This window comes from Python bivittatus, unplaced genomic scaffold (assembly GCF_059951505.1).
Source record: "Python bivittatus isolate LINGU-HERP-01145 unplaced genomic scaffold, Pbiv_v1 ctg000440_np1212, whole genome shotgun sequence".
NCBI classification, from domain to species: Eukaryota; Metazoa; Chordata; class Lepidosauria; order Squamata; family Pythonidae; genus Python; species Python bivittatus.
In genome coordinates, this window is record NW_028277063.1 from 5619352 (window position 1) to 5636911 (window position 17560).

Genomic DNA, 17560 nt, shown 5'->3' on the forward strand with positions numbered 1-17560 from the left:
CTTCTTTTAAGATACATGCAAAATAGAAACAATCCAAACAGATGGATTGTAATCCTTTTCAGAGGAAAAGGTTGTGGCCTTAATTAATTGGGTCCATTTTTTACTTCAGTGTTTAAACAATATTTAAACATTAACAAATTGCAATCCTGCTGACTGATATAAAGTTATTCCTTATTCAAGTCTAAAACAATATGTTGAGAAATCAGCACATCTCACATAGATATAAATATGCTGCAGTAGCTATATTCTTGATTATTTAATTACTTTTCTGTTGTGTTCTGCATTCAAACATTTCAAGATTCTATGTCAATTGTATACACATCATTAGTCTGTTTTACTTAGTAGATATAAGGAAAACTGGGGAAGTATTAAGTTACTCCAAGAACTGCTTGTTATACTTTGAAATTGGGAATCAACAATCTAGCTGAATATTTTGTCCCTTGTTTACTGTATCAAAAAGGCAAATATAGCATTCTTTAACAGCTGAAAGCCTCATTAGCTTCCTGAGAAGCTACCCATCTGTCCTCAGAATCTTTAACTGTGGTTTCCAATATATGAAGCTTACTCAGTAATGAAAAAATAGCATTCTCCTTTGGCTTAAAGGTGATTATCTGTTTTAGCATATCCTGGATCTAATATTGACAGTTTATCCCAGATTTACTTCTAGGCTCATTTCTATCTGAATAGTATCTGTAATTTATTTACTAGACCTGGTAATTATATAGGTACATGGGAAGCAAAGAAACTACATATAATACCTATAATAAAAGAGACCCAGTTTGGTGTAGGGGTTAAGGCACCAGGCTAGAAACCAGGAGACTGTGAGTTTCAGTCCTGCCTTAGGCACAAAGCCAGCAAGGTGACCTTGGGCCAGTCACTCTCTCTCAGCCCTAGGAAGCAGGCAATGGTAAACCACTTCCGAAATCTTGCCAAGAAAACTGCAGGGACTTATCCAGGCAGTTGCTGGGAGTCAACTGACTTGAGGGCACCAAAAAAAAAAAATGTTATGTATAACTCATAATCAAATACAGAAAAACTAGTAATGCTACATGAAGGAACTCTGTTGAGAAACTGAGGTACAATAAATATTATTGGTAAAAGTATGTGACAAATGTAGTGGTTCCTTACCTTTGAAGTAGGATTTCAAATGAGCAGCTGTTAGTCTTTTTCCAAACAATTGGGATTAGCTCACCATCATTTGGGATAAAACTGTGTTCCTGCAAGGCTTCTTCAGAGCTTCTGGAACAAAACCCCCACATTTTATAGAATATATGTGCTAAAATACTTCATTTGAGGCAAAATTATATTATTTGCCTCCTAGAATTTGTTGAGTCTGCTATGACTTGAATAAGACCAAAATGGTTGGAAACTTCTGGAATAATCTATTCCATCCAGATTGTGATATATTTTTCTTCTACTATAAAAATGGAACAACCAACTGTGAGTATATATCAACTTCAGACTATTTCTGAAATAGTGTAAAAGTATGTTATCCAAGAATATATTCTATACAAATTATATTTGATTTCATAATAACCAAAAAAAATGACAGGTTTGGAATACATTTTTAAAACTTGGAGATCATGCAAATATTTTACTGATTGAAAATACTTGTACTTAGCCTTGGACATTTCCAAACCACTACTATTCCCAATTCCTCAAAACTAGTTTAAAAACAACCCATGATTATCTTCACTCCTGCTGATTCAGGAATGCTGAGAGTAAGGAGCAAAAATAATTGCCCTGCCTTAAGCTGTGCAGCAACAAAAATCCCCTCATCCCCACTTTACACAAAAGAAAAAAAGGACCTAGTATTTGCATGTGACTGTTTATCTCCCGCAGAAGCAAATAGGAAGACTGAAATGTGTCAATTTCACCACATGTATTGAGGATAGTGTAGTGAATCCTGCAGTGTGCAAGGGGTTGGACTGGATGACCTCTGAGGTCCCTTCCAACTCTATGATTCTATGACTTTACTTCACCAAGGTATTTGAGACAGATACTAAGCTGTTAAGCTAACATTCCCTTTAGAGGACCTGGCAGGATAGCTGAAGCTCAGAAGCTGAGAGAAGGAATGAGGCAAAAGTTTTCCTCTAATGGGAAAATAGCCCACCTCAGCTGAAAACTAGTTTCAGAGTAGTTCCTTTTTTACTAAACTGGCTCAGCTGCTGAAAAGAGAACACAGGTGTTGAGCCAATCTAGAAGCAGCACGGATAACGGATATCCCATGTGCGAGTACAATCACTTCTTCAAAATATGCATTTGTTGTTCTTCAGTGGAAGCATAAATTCTACTACTAAGGGTAAACAAACATCTTGTTCTGCATAATTATGCACTTACAATTCTGCTGAGCTGAAAACCATGATTTCTTGAAAGGTAAAACACACCATCTTGGGGGGAAATGAACAACATTAGATTAATGCTTATTAATGCTTATTAATGAAAATAAGATACACTTATTTCTATCAGTTGTTTAAAGACTTTTTCTCATTTCTCCCCAATCTGAAAATTTAAATGTCTAAATATCTGTATTCATATATATCACAAATAGGCATCACTGAGATTAGGATAAATAATTCAACATGGGACCAAATCCTTCTAGAAAAATAGATATTAAAAATTTAGTATTTCTTTTGTCCCATAAACTACTATTCTTTCAAAATAATTTTATACAGAAGACTCCTCAAGGTATGTATCATAACATCTAAATACTATGCCAGCATGAAACGTGCTATCCTTAACAATACCTATTTTGCAACAGTAACAAAGTTGGTAACTAATGTTGTCCTTAACCATTTTAATGCAGTACAAAGTAAGGAACAAGATTACTCGTTCCCTTGGTTTGTTTCCTTTCCCCACAATTGTCTCCTGCCAGCTGGAAAACAATTACCGTTTTCTATCCCTAACTTGCAGTGGGATGGGGTTGGAGAAAAGTAAGTAAGTGCTCAGGACATGTTTAGCCAGCTGTCATGTTGTCTGGCTTACAATTGTCAGTGTAGGGGTGCTTCAAGCCTGTGACTTGTGTCTAGTGCTGTTCTGAAAGAGCATTAAACCCAAGTCTCAAAATGCCCTGGCTGAGAGGTTGCGGGCACAGAGGATGGGTGAAGGGGAAGCTGGAGAGAGCAGTCCATAGCAAGTGAGCTCTGTCCCTTGAATAACGCTGCAGTGAAATTGCAACAGATCCACTCCTGTTCTTGGGGATGGTAGCACCCGGAAATAACCCATAGATTGCCATAAATCTGAAATGACGTAGGTAAAATAACACCACCCACCATCTCCTGTAGTAAAGTAATAAAAACTAACAATTATGGCCAGGTATAATCCCTGATTGGCAGAAGCAATGGAAAACCTGTAATGCACCCAAATCAACTAGCAACCCTACCTGTTTTATTTGTTTCTGCTTATTACATTTTGGTTTCACTCCCTCCCCAAAAAACTAGCAACATTTAATTGGTAGAAGTCACTTTTCTTTCCTGGTTTAAACTCATGTTCTGTGTAGCACAAGACTAGCCTATTTTCAAGAGAATGGTAACCTGTTTTTTAAGGCTCTTTCAAAGGAACACTGACCCTATATCCAGTCTCTCCTGCAGCCCAAACCCAAATAGCCAAAGAGAGCATTTTCCAGCAACCAGAGGGGAGGAGATATCCCCCTAGCAGCCTAAAATTGCCAATATGGATAGGGCACTTTCCCTTCCTGACTGTCTCAGCAACTAAATAGTTGATGAAGCATGCTATATCATATCCATGGCAAAAACTACGTAGGAGAAGAAGGAAAAACACTGCTTTAAAACTGGAACAGCTAAATATGCCTTTAAGCTAGTTCAGCTGTGGACTAGGGATGAGACAAAGGCAATGTCATGAGGACATGGCATTAAAAAATGGTTACTGGGACCGGTTCATGTTGCAGGGAGGGGTACATGAAGATAAGCCAGCTTAGGATGACTTAAACCTCTCTGACTCATGGGCCAGGAATGACATGAAGGCAGTATGAAGGGGATATAAGAGAAAACAACAATTACCAGGGCATGTTTATGCAATGGCTATATAAAAGGTGGGAAAACCCCAGAGACTGTATTACCTGCCAAACTTACTTTCCTATGTGCCTTCTTTTATTCAGTCAAACTGAAGCTATTCGTAACAAAATATTAACTCAGTAAAATCAAACAAATACCGAGATGATAGTCAAGTGGTAGCTTACAAAAATAGGTCCCATTTGCAGTAAATAATCCTGCATACTGTACCTAATAATATTTAGTAATTCCAATGACAGCCTAAATGGCACTAAGCAAAGATATGTTTTTATGTTATTACTTTTTTTTCCTAAGAGAAAACCAATTACCTTTCCATAAGGCACTTGCAACTATATAGATGAAAGACAACTCTTTTACCTAGGAAAGGGCAATTAAATAAAATAGAAAGTGATTGTAAAAAAACCCTCTTCACAGAATGGGAAGAAGAAATAGAAAAGACAGTTGGTTCTATAAAACAGAAATATAAGATGGTCAAGTTTCCTAACTGTAACTGCAGTTTTTGAAATGATGGACTCTATTAGACAAGTTCACAAGACTCCAAGAACTCCTGATAAAGTTTTTATTGTAGAAAAATTTAATAACAAAAATCCAGCAACTACAGTGTTTCAGATACAAACCCTATTTATAGATACAGCATTCAAACTATTTTATGCCTTTTTCTTTTGCCTACCCTACCTAAGAAACTAATCGGCTCCTGCTTCTTGGAAGGGGAGACTGTGGTTCCATCTGTTCTTTGTTTAGAAAATGGTCTGATCTGTTATAATGTCCTTTTCTGACTGTGTGAGAATTAACTCTAACACACACAGAGTATAAGTTGGAAAAGATAGGTTCACTGTTGCTGTAGACTTCTTAGTCTCAGCAGACAGGCTGAGAAAAGCTGAGTTCCTATTCCCATCAATATCCTTGTTTCCCATTTGTTTCTCCTTGCATTCTTGCAGGATTTAAGAAAAGAGACAGGACTAACAGAGAAAAATAGAAGCAGTCTTGTTTTGTGGTCACTCCAGAGCCTTCATTCTTATTCATACCTTTATTCAAGGTCATATAGCAACACGGTATGAATAAGAAACAGTAGAAGAAAGCAATTATACAAACTGTGGTTATGATGTTTGGCTTTAACCACAATGTCTTGGACATTATTTCAGACCTAATTACATTTTTTATTGTGCTAAACCCTTTTACTTAACCATGGTTTGATAAACCATAATTAACAGAGCCAAAATTCACTAACTATACAACATGGTAAGCAATACATCAAAGCTTACAATCCATAACTGGGCTCCTACAACAAAGTCAAAGTGAGAAAAATAACACTCTAAAGCACAGAATATTAAAATATACGTAATACTAAAACTAGAAACTAAGCCTTATGAACAGAGATTGAAAGATATGGATATGTTCCAACATGAGAGAAGATGATTGAGGAGTATAAAACAGACTATGGGTATTCAAATATCTGAAAAGACATAACATGCAGTTTATGCAGAAGTCTGGCATCCCTGGTCAAATTCTGTTTCAATAAATCCCTAAGTAAAGAGATGCTGACATAACTTCTGCATGTTACAAAGACAACAGGATACTTTTCTGGAAATGTGAATGCAAACATATCATAGTTACAGATTCAAAATATGAATATGGCAAGTGCAGAAGTTTAAACATTTTTCTAGTTGATTCAGTGCATATAAAAGGGCTGCCAACCAATCTATTTAAAAACACCCCTTTCCAGATTAGAAATATCTGTCATTATTTTATATCTCTTTGCAAGTGTGAAAAAGTACCTGAGACTCTATATTAGATGAGTTGGTCCACACATCACTGTTCTTTAGAGTCAATTCAAGAGTCTTGCTGTTGCCAGTCAGACTTTGTTTTGATTCCTCCATGCTAGATGGAAGAAAAAATATTTATTAAACACGCATATATATACAAAGATACACAAAAGAAAATGTAAACTTTTTTCAGTGTGATATGAGGAAACCTTTAACATAAAATTAAAATTGCTCACTGTCTAAGGACCTTTCACCTTTATAGATAACAATGGCAGAACATGCCCTAGAAACACTTTTTTCTGCCATGTCCTTAAAACATTGGCAACTCATATTTAACGCACCCTTAAGCTGTCCTTATCTGTTCTAACTTTAAAATAGTTTTCCCCTTTAAGCAGGCATAAGCCATAACAGTTTTTCTGTGGGTATAATCTCCCCTTTGACCTGCTAGGTGTGTAAGCCATTTACAATATGGTCCTAAGCAAGGGAGGAATCTGGAATGCCATCCTGAACTAGTTGATATACCTCAAAGTTATAATACACTACAAGTTTCAGGTGAAAACTCTACGCATGATAAAAAAAAAAAAAAAGGCACTTCATCTGGGAAATTTCCTTGCCCCAACAATTTTACAAAACTATAGCTGCATATGTTGATGGCTTTGCCAGAACTGAGCTACATGATGTTTGCCTACAACCAGGCACACTATCTACAAGGCACTACCATCTGGCCTAGCCCTCAGCATCAAGAATATTCAGTAAAATGGTTCATCATCTCTAGATATAGTATATATACTTTTATCAAGACTATCTTTTTCTTAAATTTCATCCATTCACTCAAAAGGTCCATTCAGATCCTAACAAAATCTTGACCGCAAGTTTTGAATTAACTACAGAAAGGATTCTGGAACAGAGAGGGAAAAAAATTACATAAACAGCAGGGAGTTTTATCAGGTCAGCTCCTGAATTTACACTAAAACTACCCCCCACCCCCCAGGACTATTTAGTTGTATAAGATCTCTAGGTAAAGAAAGCACTTTGAGGTCATCAGATGTCAGATCCAGCACAATGCTATATTCCAGATAGTCAAATATAGGAACAGAAGATCCAAACAGTACAGATACTCCCCAGGTTAAGAACACCTGATTTAAAGATGACCCATAATTAAGAACGGAACCTATTGTAGCAAAATTTGAGTTAAATACACAATGATTCAAGTTAAATACGCAATGGTTTGAGTTAATTACACAATAATACTTATACAGTATTATACAATAATACTGTTCCAGCTTACATACAAATTCAACTTAAGGACAGACCTTGGGAACAAAACTCATTCTTAAACTGAGGACTACTTGTACATGGTCCCACTTGACCTAATAATGAGATCTAGTCAATCAGGAGTCCCCAATCCCAACTGTGAGATAAACTGACATCAAGATAAGCCACCCTTAGACATAATTTAAGAATTAACTTTTATTTGCACCTATGAATTGACCATTTTGAAGAGTCATAATGGCCCCAGTTTAACTCAAAAAACAAATAACTCGAAATCATGTATCTGGCTTTATATGTTTAATTTTCCAAATAAAAGGTCAGGAGCTTGTATTGCTGGAAGATGGATACTTGATTCTAGGCCCATTTGGAAGCTGGAACAACTTTTCAGCTCAGCTCAGTGCCTACTCATAACATCTGAGAAATTTCATCTTGGCATCTATGTAATTTTTTTAGGCCAGTGCCAGCTCATCATCTTTAAATCCTCTTAAAGGGTATATATAGTATTATTCTAACTTTCTCTTTAACAATTCTAAATATTCCTGTGTTTTATTCCTGTGTAGTTGTTTATAAGAATTGCTAACCATTTCAGCTATCAAGTTCTTTATAAAAACCTGTTATTGCTGTATACCCTATAACTGAATTATTAACTTGCAATGTTTTAAAAACTGAACAAAATATAATATGGTAACCAGAATTCTTTTATTTTTATATATTAGTACATGTTTGTATATGTAAGACTCTAAGAAGCATTCAAGTGTTAAAAAGGAAATGTTTATTTCTAAGGAGGTTTGTGTATTTCCATTCACTTGCCCAGTTTGTAGTTGCTCTTGATCAAAGAATATCTTTGAGACTTAAAACATCCTAACTGAAAACTGCCTCAGTGCCCATGGGGTAATTAAAACTTATTAATGTTAGGATAATGAAGTTTTGGGATGACTCTCACTTTGAATAGGAACACTGAAAAAATGTTGAATAGTGAGTTCAGCTATTGAAACAGGAAAGTGTTCCTAGATAAGTTCTTTCTTCTCCCACTTGGCTGCAGATGTCCTTGCACTGAAAACTGTGAACAGAAGCAAACAGACCAATCCCTGGATGGTTCCACAGAAGAAGCTGAATGGCAAATAGCTTATTCTGGTGATAACCATAAAATCTATCTGGAGGCAATGGAGACGATCGGTGATATGGAACTAACTAAATTAAAACAACAAAATGTGTGAGTACTGCTGCCAAAAATTGAGGGTAGCAAAAAGAAAGAGAAAATATGAATATGAATTCCTTTTAAATCTAGTTGCATTTAAACGAGAGTTGAGCTGAAACAGAGGGAAATGAAATTGACTGAATTTGAAAAAGTTATAATATACAACTCAGTATTTGCTGAGTCTCATTTATAAATAACTGGTGAAATATGGCTCAGAAACCAAAATGATAGTATGATTAAATGGACACAGAATTTAGATGCAGATAAGCAACAATGGAGATTTCAATGGCAATACAGCAAATACTATATATCGGCAATACACCAAATACTATATTTAGAGAAAACTGGTGTAAAATGCTTTATCATAGGTATATTATCCAGTCCTGATTGCCAAAATGTATAGAATTTTCTAAAAATTGTTGGAAATTTAAGAATTGGGTCAGATAATTCTTTCATATTTCATGGCAATGCTGTAAAGTTCAAATGCTATAAAGTTGGAAAATAATTAGAATCTTAAAAGGCACTTTTCTTTTCAAGTGGCAATATTCTTACTAAATTTTACTAAACCAGATATGCTAACTGCTGCAGGTATACTTTATGCCTTTTATTGGAAAGGTTTGATCCCATTTATGGAAGAATAGCTAAGTTTTGGGACTATGTCCAAAATAATTTTGTATCTTAAAAGTAAATGTGACATAGAATTTAATTTGATTTGGAGACCATTTCTGGATTACGTTGTACACAGATTTGTACCACATCCAAAATGTTGGTTTCTCTTTACATAAAGTCTTAATTTTTCAGTTTTATGGGATTTTAAAAAAAATTAGAATTAATGACTGCTTATAGTACTATGTGGACAGAATTTATCATAGTTTACAATTTTATTTTATGATCCATGTTGTGTTGACTACTATTTCTGATATTTATATTTTTTTAGACTTTAAAAGCAATTTTCCGGAGTTTTTAAAAAATATTAATTATATTCAGTTACAATCAATTAGTAAAATACAGAAACATTTTAATTTCTAGTATATTTGTAAATCCCTTTTTTACTTGTATTATCCTTTTTGTCCCCTTATTATTTTCCTTTTCTATTTATACATCTTCTTAAAATGTTCAATAAAAGTACTTTTTTAAAAAGTGCAGTTGAGCACATCTGTGCATTTTATGAAACTGTCAGTTTGAACTAGTACATTAACTATATATAAATTACAAGAGTGCCAGTGGAATGCTTGAATGGAAATATATAAATAATCATCATGAAGATTTACTGATACAAACCAGTCCCCTGAGCTCAGAAGAGGAAGAATGGAGGCTAAGGACACTGCATTGAAATCAGTGATGTTCATGACCCAGTTGAGGGCAAAGAAATTCAAAATGGGCTGAATATCTTAATCTTGCTTTGAAATGACGAAACCTGATGAATAAAACTCCCAGAGTTAGTCATAAGGAGGTACAAGATCATTAGCCCATTCAGGAAACATGAGGTTTGCTTCTACAAGCACATGGAAGGAGATGACCTGAACAAAACAACAGATATAAAAGAACATAATGGTTTCACTGGATAGATAATGGAAAATAACCAAATAATCAGTTATGATCATAATCTATTACGATGGGTAGCAAATTGATGCTTGGAGGAATTGTTTGCTATAAATATTGGTGGTAATTTCAAAATGATTGACGCTGGATGAAGTTCTCCTCAGGTTGAATGGCACTCAACAGGCTACTGAGGAAGAGCTGAGGATCTTTCAGAGTACTAATGGTGTTTATGATATGACCAGATTAAAGACTTTGTGACATCTAACTGCTGACGTTGCCATACATGAAAAGAAAAACTGAAGCTGCAAAGATAGAACTACGGCAGGAACATGGAATGTAAGAAATATGAACATGGGAAAGCTCAACACAATAAAAGATAAAATAAAATGACTATAAATTATCTTACACGTCAGCGAATTGAGATGGACTGTGATTGGACACTTCTAGTCAGAAGATCACACAGTTTATTACTTAGGACATTAAAAACAAAGAAGAAACAGTGTTGTTTTTATAGTTAGGAAGGGTGTAGCAAGAACAATACTTGGCTACAATGCAATCAATGACCGAATACTATCGATTAGACTTTGTGAACAACTCTTTAATATAATTATCATCCAAATTTATGCTCCAACCACCAATGCAGAAGAAAGCGAGGTTGGTGAGTTTTATGATCAAGTTCAATTTGAAATTGACATGCAACATGCAAGCAAGATGTGCTGCTTATGTTTGGAATGCCAAAGTTGGAAACATGAGACAGGAAAATGTAGTAGGATTGTATGGCTTAGGAAACCAAAATAAAGGAGACCAACTTATCAATTTCTGCCACTTTAGTGATTTCATCATAGCTAACAGTGACTTGGTTGACTTCAAACAACCAAAACAATGCCTCTATATATGGACATAATCAGATGGAGAATATAGAAATCAAATTGAGAGGTAGGGGAGCTCAATTATAGCTTCAAAGATATGGCCAGGTGCTGACTGTGGAACAGATCACGAACTGCTCATGTGGAAGTTTCAACTTAAGCTAAAAAAGAAGAAAGCCAGTCAGTTTCCACAATATGATCTTGAACATATACCCACCATTTTCAAGAAGAATATCAGAAGTTGCTTTGAAATCCTGAACTTCATTGATAGAGAGCCAGAGGAATTATGGAACAAACTTAAAGAAGTTATTAAGATGAATGTGAAAAGAGATTGTCAAAAATGAAGAAAGAGAAGAAAACAAACTGGATGTTAGAACAAATCATGGAAATTGCCAAGAAGAAAAGTCAAAGCCAAGAAAGATAAAAATCTCAGAAAAGAACAGAGTTTCAGAGAGCTGTTAGAGGAGACAAGAAGCAGTATTACAACAACGTCTGTAAAGACACTGTAGAGACAACATAGAAACAGACATAGAAAAACAGTCTTTCAAAAGATCTCTCAACTCAGGAGGTTCCAACCTCAAATTGGTATGCTAAAGGATGCCAATGGACAGATACTAACCGATTCAAAGGAAATGGAAGGAGTATACTGAAACATTGTACAGTAGAAATATCAACCTCCAAGATACTTTAGAAGATATTCCCTACTTACAAGAATATTTAGTACTAAAGGATGAAGTTAGATCAGCACTCTGGTCATTACCAAGTTGGAAGGCTACAGGAACTGCTGGAATACCCACTGAAATATAGCAAGTAACAGAAGAATCAATAAAGGTTCTAACCAAGCCAGCAAATCTGGAAAACAACACAGTGGCCAACAGACTGGAAGAGATCAATCTACATTCCAATATAAAAAAAAAGGAGATTTAACCAAGCGTGCAAACTATCGTACAATATCCTTAATTTCACACGCCAGCAAAATAATGCTTAGGATCATCCAACGCAGGTTAAAGCCCTACATGGAAAAAAAAGATGCCAGATGTTCAAGCTGGCTATAGAAAAGGCCAAGGAACATGAGACATTATTGCTGATGCACACTGGATAATTGAAAAAGCCAAAGAATACAAAAAAAAAAATACACATATTCTCTTCTATTGGTACTATGTGTTTCATTGATTATAGAAAGGCCTTTGATTGTGTCAGTCATGTCAAGCTATGAAATGTACTCAGGAAAATGGCAATCCCAGAACATCTCATTGTCCTAACGTACAGGTCAGGAAGCCACAGTACAGACAGAGCATGGTGATGTTAATGTTATTTTGAAAAAGTGCTAGATCTGTTTTTTAAATATGGATCTTGATAGAGGACTAGTCCTAGGTTTCACAGAAGGTTGATTTAAACTGGGAGAAAAGCTGGGTTCTACCAGTTGTGTCTTACCAATTCTGTCACAATAAATTGCATTACTTGTATCTGCTGCTTCTGCTGACAAGTAGTTTCACATTATTATGGTTCTTTTAGTACTTCAGGAGGGATGGCACCAATGTGCTCATTTGTACACCTTTTTGCCTGTTACACAAGCTGTTTCTGAATATTCCCAGCAATGGCCGCTTGTTGCCAGAATTGCCCGCCCTTTTCAGCACTACCTGAGAAAGGAGCTTGCTCATTACTGATTGCTCCCTTTTGTTTCATTCTGCATACCTTCTTCAGGTCTGTGATTTGTCAGCCAGGCTATATTTAGATTAGACCTGTGTTCAGAAACATTGAGAGGTAATAGGTACAGACCACCTCATGTCTGCAACTTGTTAGCTGGGCAACTTGACAGATAGTTATACCAGCCATTCTAAATACCAACCTACATAAGCCCAGACTAGCCCTGCCCACTCTCTATTTGAGAGAGAGTGGAAGCTGTTTCTTCCACCAGCAGTTGGTGCTTGATAGAAGGGGAAACAACACCAGGGTATGAACCAGTTGCTTTTCTTAACTTGTCTTGCATTAAAAAAGTAAAGGAAGTACCACTTGCCAGCCTCATTACTACTGAAGTTAAATAGGGATCAGCAACAAGGGCAGTGGAATTTATGCTGGCATACTTTTCTGCCAGCTCATGGAAATGCCATCTGGTTGTTCTCTATGTAAACTAAAGAGATGAATACAATAATGTATCAGGTTGATAGGTAGCCACACACATTCAGCAAATCACCATAATTCCTACCTTCCCTTCTCTGATGGAAGATGATTTTGGTGTTGTTTATGTTCCTGATTCTTCAATATTAGTCTACCATCAGTCACAAGGCTTAACTGAGACAAGCTATGTGAAGTTGGAAGTAATGCCTTGGTATCATCTGACCCTTTCTTGCTATGTTCCTAAAGGAAGAGATGAAAAACAGCTGCTGGAACAATGAATCATATATTAGGTCTTTGTCAGTTCTTAACAAGACTGAAAGCAGGACATTAGTGGAAGGAATTATTTAAAAAGTTTGTTAATGTAGTGCTATGGTATATGAGCTACAAATATCCAGACAACCACTCTCCAGATAGTAAAAAAACAAACAAACAAACAAAAAACGCAACAACTACAAATCATTGTATCTTTTATATGAAGGAATAAAGACAATCTTTGAATCCTAATTAAGTATATATTAATCAAAAATGCTACCTTGTTCATCCAAATACTTCTAAATCAATAGGAAGAAGGTAATTTTTGGTGATTTTATAGATTTTTTAATCCATTAGAGCAGATTGCTATCTATTTCTATGTGTTACAGCAGTTTTAATTCAGGTTTTCAGGAATAAAAGGGGAAAAAACCAATGTACTTGAGATTCTATACTCACCAGTTCTTCTGGCAAAGAACTGATGCTTCCTTCAGCCACTGGATGCATCACCAAAGAATGCAACATCCCACACAAAGGACTAGGCAAGCCACGCTCCTTGCTGATCTCCTGCTACACACAACAAAGGTAGATCAATTTATAGATCAAAGAGTATTGTACAGAGTTAAATATGTTCTGTATATAGCATTTCATGACAGATATTGCTTTTTTCTAACACTCAGAATAAAATATTTTGTTGTTGAGAAAATGCTATTCCACTCCCGGCAATGATATCTGTTGCTACTGCATATGTTATATGCAATATAACTGTAACAGTCTAGGACTGAACTGTAACGTGACAACTCCATTCTGGTACTGGACTATACTGTGGCAACTCCATTCCCATGCTGACTGAACTGTTAATGATTACTAACTCAATATGATAAGTCAGCATAGGTGTGACCATCCAATTTTAATTATTTAATATGTAGCATCACTACTAGTATTGTGCAACACTTTAGATCTAAAGAGAAAAATGTGTTTTGGAGCATGGACACAAGCAGCACAATTGCAATTCCTTAAATTCATCTTCACAGGAATACAAAAGGCAACCATGCAATTTCAGGAAAAGACACAGCTGCTTTTGTGTAGGCTGAACCTGGCAAGGCCAGAAGCAAAGAACCTGAGATTAGATAGTACCATTACCAAAACATGCACAGGTGTCCTGCACATTCAAAACTGAGAAATGAGTGGAATTAAGTCCACTATTATGTAAAGACAGGAGGAAGAGTTGTAAGATTTAAACCATGGATTGTTATATGTGGAGGGCTTGATTGCTTGATCACGTAGGAGCTGATCTTAGTTATCTGGGCTTGTATCTGCAATAAGAGCAACTTACTTATCTGAGCCATGTCTTTGACTCTTCACTACTACTATTATTATTGTGTTATTGTTACTACTATTATTATTGTTATTGTTACTATTATTATAGTGTAATTGTTACTATTTATTAAATTCCTGTTGCTATCCAAACGCACCGTTGATCTTGCTGTTCATCACCAAAGACAAATTCCTTGTATATATTTTATACTTGGTCATTAAAGTATTTTGTATTGTATTTTGTATTGTATTTGTATTCCTGTGTCCAGGTTTGAGTTTCTAGAGATTTATTGCCAAATCCTGGGTGAAACTCTGACAGCTTTAAGGAGTTGCAAGCAGGTGCTTTATGAGGGCTTTTTTTTAGGCCTTTAAATTCAAACAACCCTAATCTCTTCTCACTTTCCAAAGACTAATGTACCATTTCATAAATTTCTTCTTGATTTTTAATAAAGTTATTGTTTTATTAGATTTATTATAACCTTCCCACTCCAAAAGACTCTGAGCAGCTTAAAACATCCAATTTACAATTTCAAACAATTAAAAAAATAACAATATAACAGTCTGGACAAAAACAGCCTTAACAGTTAAAAAAAACAAAAACATAATGGGTTCCACTAACACATTAACTTCAGGCCTGGGAACAGAGCCAGGTCTTAAGAGCCTTCTAGAACCCTAAGAGAGTTGTTTTCATTAGCTAGGGCTTACTTGGCTCTGTTTATACTTCAAAGAATGCAGGTGGTAATTCTCCATTTCATGATATGAATAAGGTCCAGTTAAATAAGGGCTAGTGCAAGAAGTTTATTCATGATAAATTTCTAGTCTTCTGTTCTTTAATACACTCCCAATTTATGTTCAGAGTACCGAAGATTATTATCAGTTCATCTAAAGCAATGACATAACTCTCTAAAATGAAATGCTAATTTGTAACTTCTTACTCTACGTGATTCTTCAATCTCCATGTAGAGTGGCCGTGCGGGTGCTTGTATGGGACCATTAATGTTTTGTAGAGAATTTGTTGGCGGCCTGCATCAAGAAGATAACTACTGCTCAGTTGTAGAAAACAAAGTAGTATTTTCCCTGTTACATTTCTGTAGCAAGACATCTGGTATGAAACATGTTTTAAATGTATATAACAAAACAGATTGAACAAATGGAAAAAATGAAATTATTATTTATTAAACATTTCTTTTTGTTTAATGAAAAAACCTTCACAAAATTAAGATATAGTTAAGCTAATATAACAAAAAAGCCTTTATATTATACATTTGTTGTTGTTGTTGTTCAGTCGTTAAGTCGTGTCCGACTCTTTGTGACCCCATGAACCATATTGCACCAGGCCTTCCTGTCCTTCACTGCCTCCCTGAGTTTGCTCAGTTTCATGCTCATTATATTATACATGCATAAACACAATTTCTTGTGAATAACTATGAGATTGAGGACCATGATTCAGGTTGAAAAAGAATAATGTAACTACAAATTAGTCTCAAGATTTGTTGGAATAGCAATTATATATAACATTTATTAAATATAACTTTTTTGTCTTTCCTTAAAAATAGAGTTTATGTTCTCAAAAAGTAGATGTGACAAATATTATAATATTAGCATTCAATAGGCACTACAGTACATCTTAAAACTCTCACACTAAAAATATCCAATTTTGATAGGACTTACCTTTTTAGGTCTTGATATGACTGGCATAAGTGTTCTTGAAGCCTACTAACTTCCAGTTTCAATTCCTACATGGACAGTACAGTATAAGAGTATATACAACAGTTGCTATGATAGCACAGAGAAAAGAAGCAAGGCAGTAGCTAAACATGAGTGTCTAGAAATCTGCATAGATTTACTTTACAGCAATGTTCAATTTCATTAACATTTCAGTGTTCCACTGAAGGAGAACACTGGCCATATGCTGAAGAATGGGCATGGATAAATGAAAAACCTGTGAACCTTTCCCTCCCTAATCTGAGTTACCAATACTTTTACAATTATAGAATTGAAATGGGAAGCTTGAAGATTATGATCTATTTTGACATTCCAAGCAAGCTTGTCTCCAGATTGCTTAATGACACTCTGGAAGATTCCTTCTTATCACAATTAAAGCGCATGTTACCTTTACCATCATTCGATATTCATCCAGCGTTATTGTAAGTTCTTCAGCTTGTTTTGTTTTCTGTAAATATAAACACTAATAAAATCCAAACAAAAAAATAACTCAGCATCACAAAGCAAACTCTGTTCTTGTAAAGATCTTTGTCACCAAACTACAGTGGAAACTCGGGTTACGAACGCTTCTGTTTGTAAGGTTTGCCCCGTTCGACAGAGAAACTCCCGTGACACGTGTGGTTCACAAAAGAGGTTTACTCATGCGTAATGTAGCAGTCACAAGCAAAGCCAGGACTGGCTTGCATCACTCGTTATATTCCCCCCTTCCCGCGCTTTTTTCACCCCGCGATCGCGTTACCGCTGCGGATTATCGGCCCCCCAATAATCCCTCTTAATTGTCCATGATGGCAGGTTCGGTCAGGGTCCATTGTCCTTGATTGACAGTCCCCCCCCGGCTTGGGTTGGTCCCCCCCTGCTACGTGCAAGCCCGAGGGTTCTGCGTTGTGCGGCGATCTTGTTTCGCTGCCTGCGGCCCCGTTCATTGTTGGCTCGCGCCGTTATCAGTGTAGAGTTAAAACTTCCGCTGCGGTTTTCCTGTTTGGCTGGGCGCAGGTGGCCCATTAATTAGCGGCGCTTTCAGTTCCTCTTTCCCTTGCTAGCTGCCGCCGGTGGAGTTCACGTGGTCTGGCTGCGAGCTTCCCCGAAGCCCCTTGCTGACCGAACCTGACACTGTTAACGAACTTTTCGGGTTACGACCAGCTCCGGCCGCAAAATTTTGCCTCGGTTTGCAAACTCCGCCTCGGGGTACGAACAGGATACGCGGCCATTTTCCCTCCCGTGACATGGTCCACGGCCATTTTTCCGCCCCTGACACGTGGTCCGCGGCCATTTTCTGCCCCTGACACGTGGTCCGTGGCCATTTTCCGCCCGACACGTGGTCCACGGCCATTTTTCCGCCCCTGACACGTGGTCCGCGGCCATTTTCCGCCCCTGACACGTGGTCGTAGGGAGGGGAACTCTCCCTCCAAGCAATAGCCGCCTCCCTGTCCTCCACGCCAGAACGGATTAACTGTAATTACATTGAACCTTATGGGGAAA

The 17560-nt window shown here is 36.5% G+C and overlaps 1 protein-coding gene across 9 annotated transcripts in view; it reads right to left on the reverse strand.

Annotated features, from left to right (window-relative positions):
• Positions 1 to 17560, reverse strand: part of KASH5 (KASH domain containing 5) — a 37108-nt gene that overhangs the window by 1629 nt on the left and 17919 nt on the right. For 3 of the 9 annotated variants that reach the window (XM_088142753.1, XM_088142751.1, XM_088142759.1), the window contains 8 exons: positions 16470 to 16544; positions 16028 to 16092; positions 15292 to 15379; positions 13499 to 13609; positions 12879 to 13030; positions 5807 to 5909; positions 2341 to 2390; positions 1129 to 1239 (listed from right to left, as the gene is read on the reverse strand). In XM_088142753.1, the coding sequence (XP_087998879.1) occupies positions 1129 to 1239; positions 2341 to 2390; positions 5807 to 5909; positions 12879 to 13030; positions 13499 to 13609; positions 15292 to 15379; positions 16028 to 16092; positions 16470 to 16544 (755 nt within the window). The remainder of the gene's footprint in view (positions 1 to 1128; positions 1240 to 2340; positions 2391 to 5806; positions 5910 to 12878; positions 13031 to 13498; positions 13610 to 15291; positions 15380 to 16027; positions 16093 to 16469; positions 16545 to 17560) is intronic. The other 6 variants (XM_088142754.1, XM_088142758.1, XM_088142755.1 and 3 more) reach the window with 6 other exon arrangements.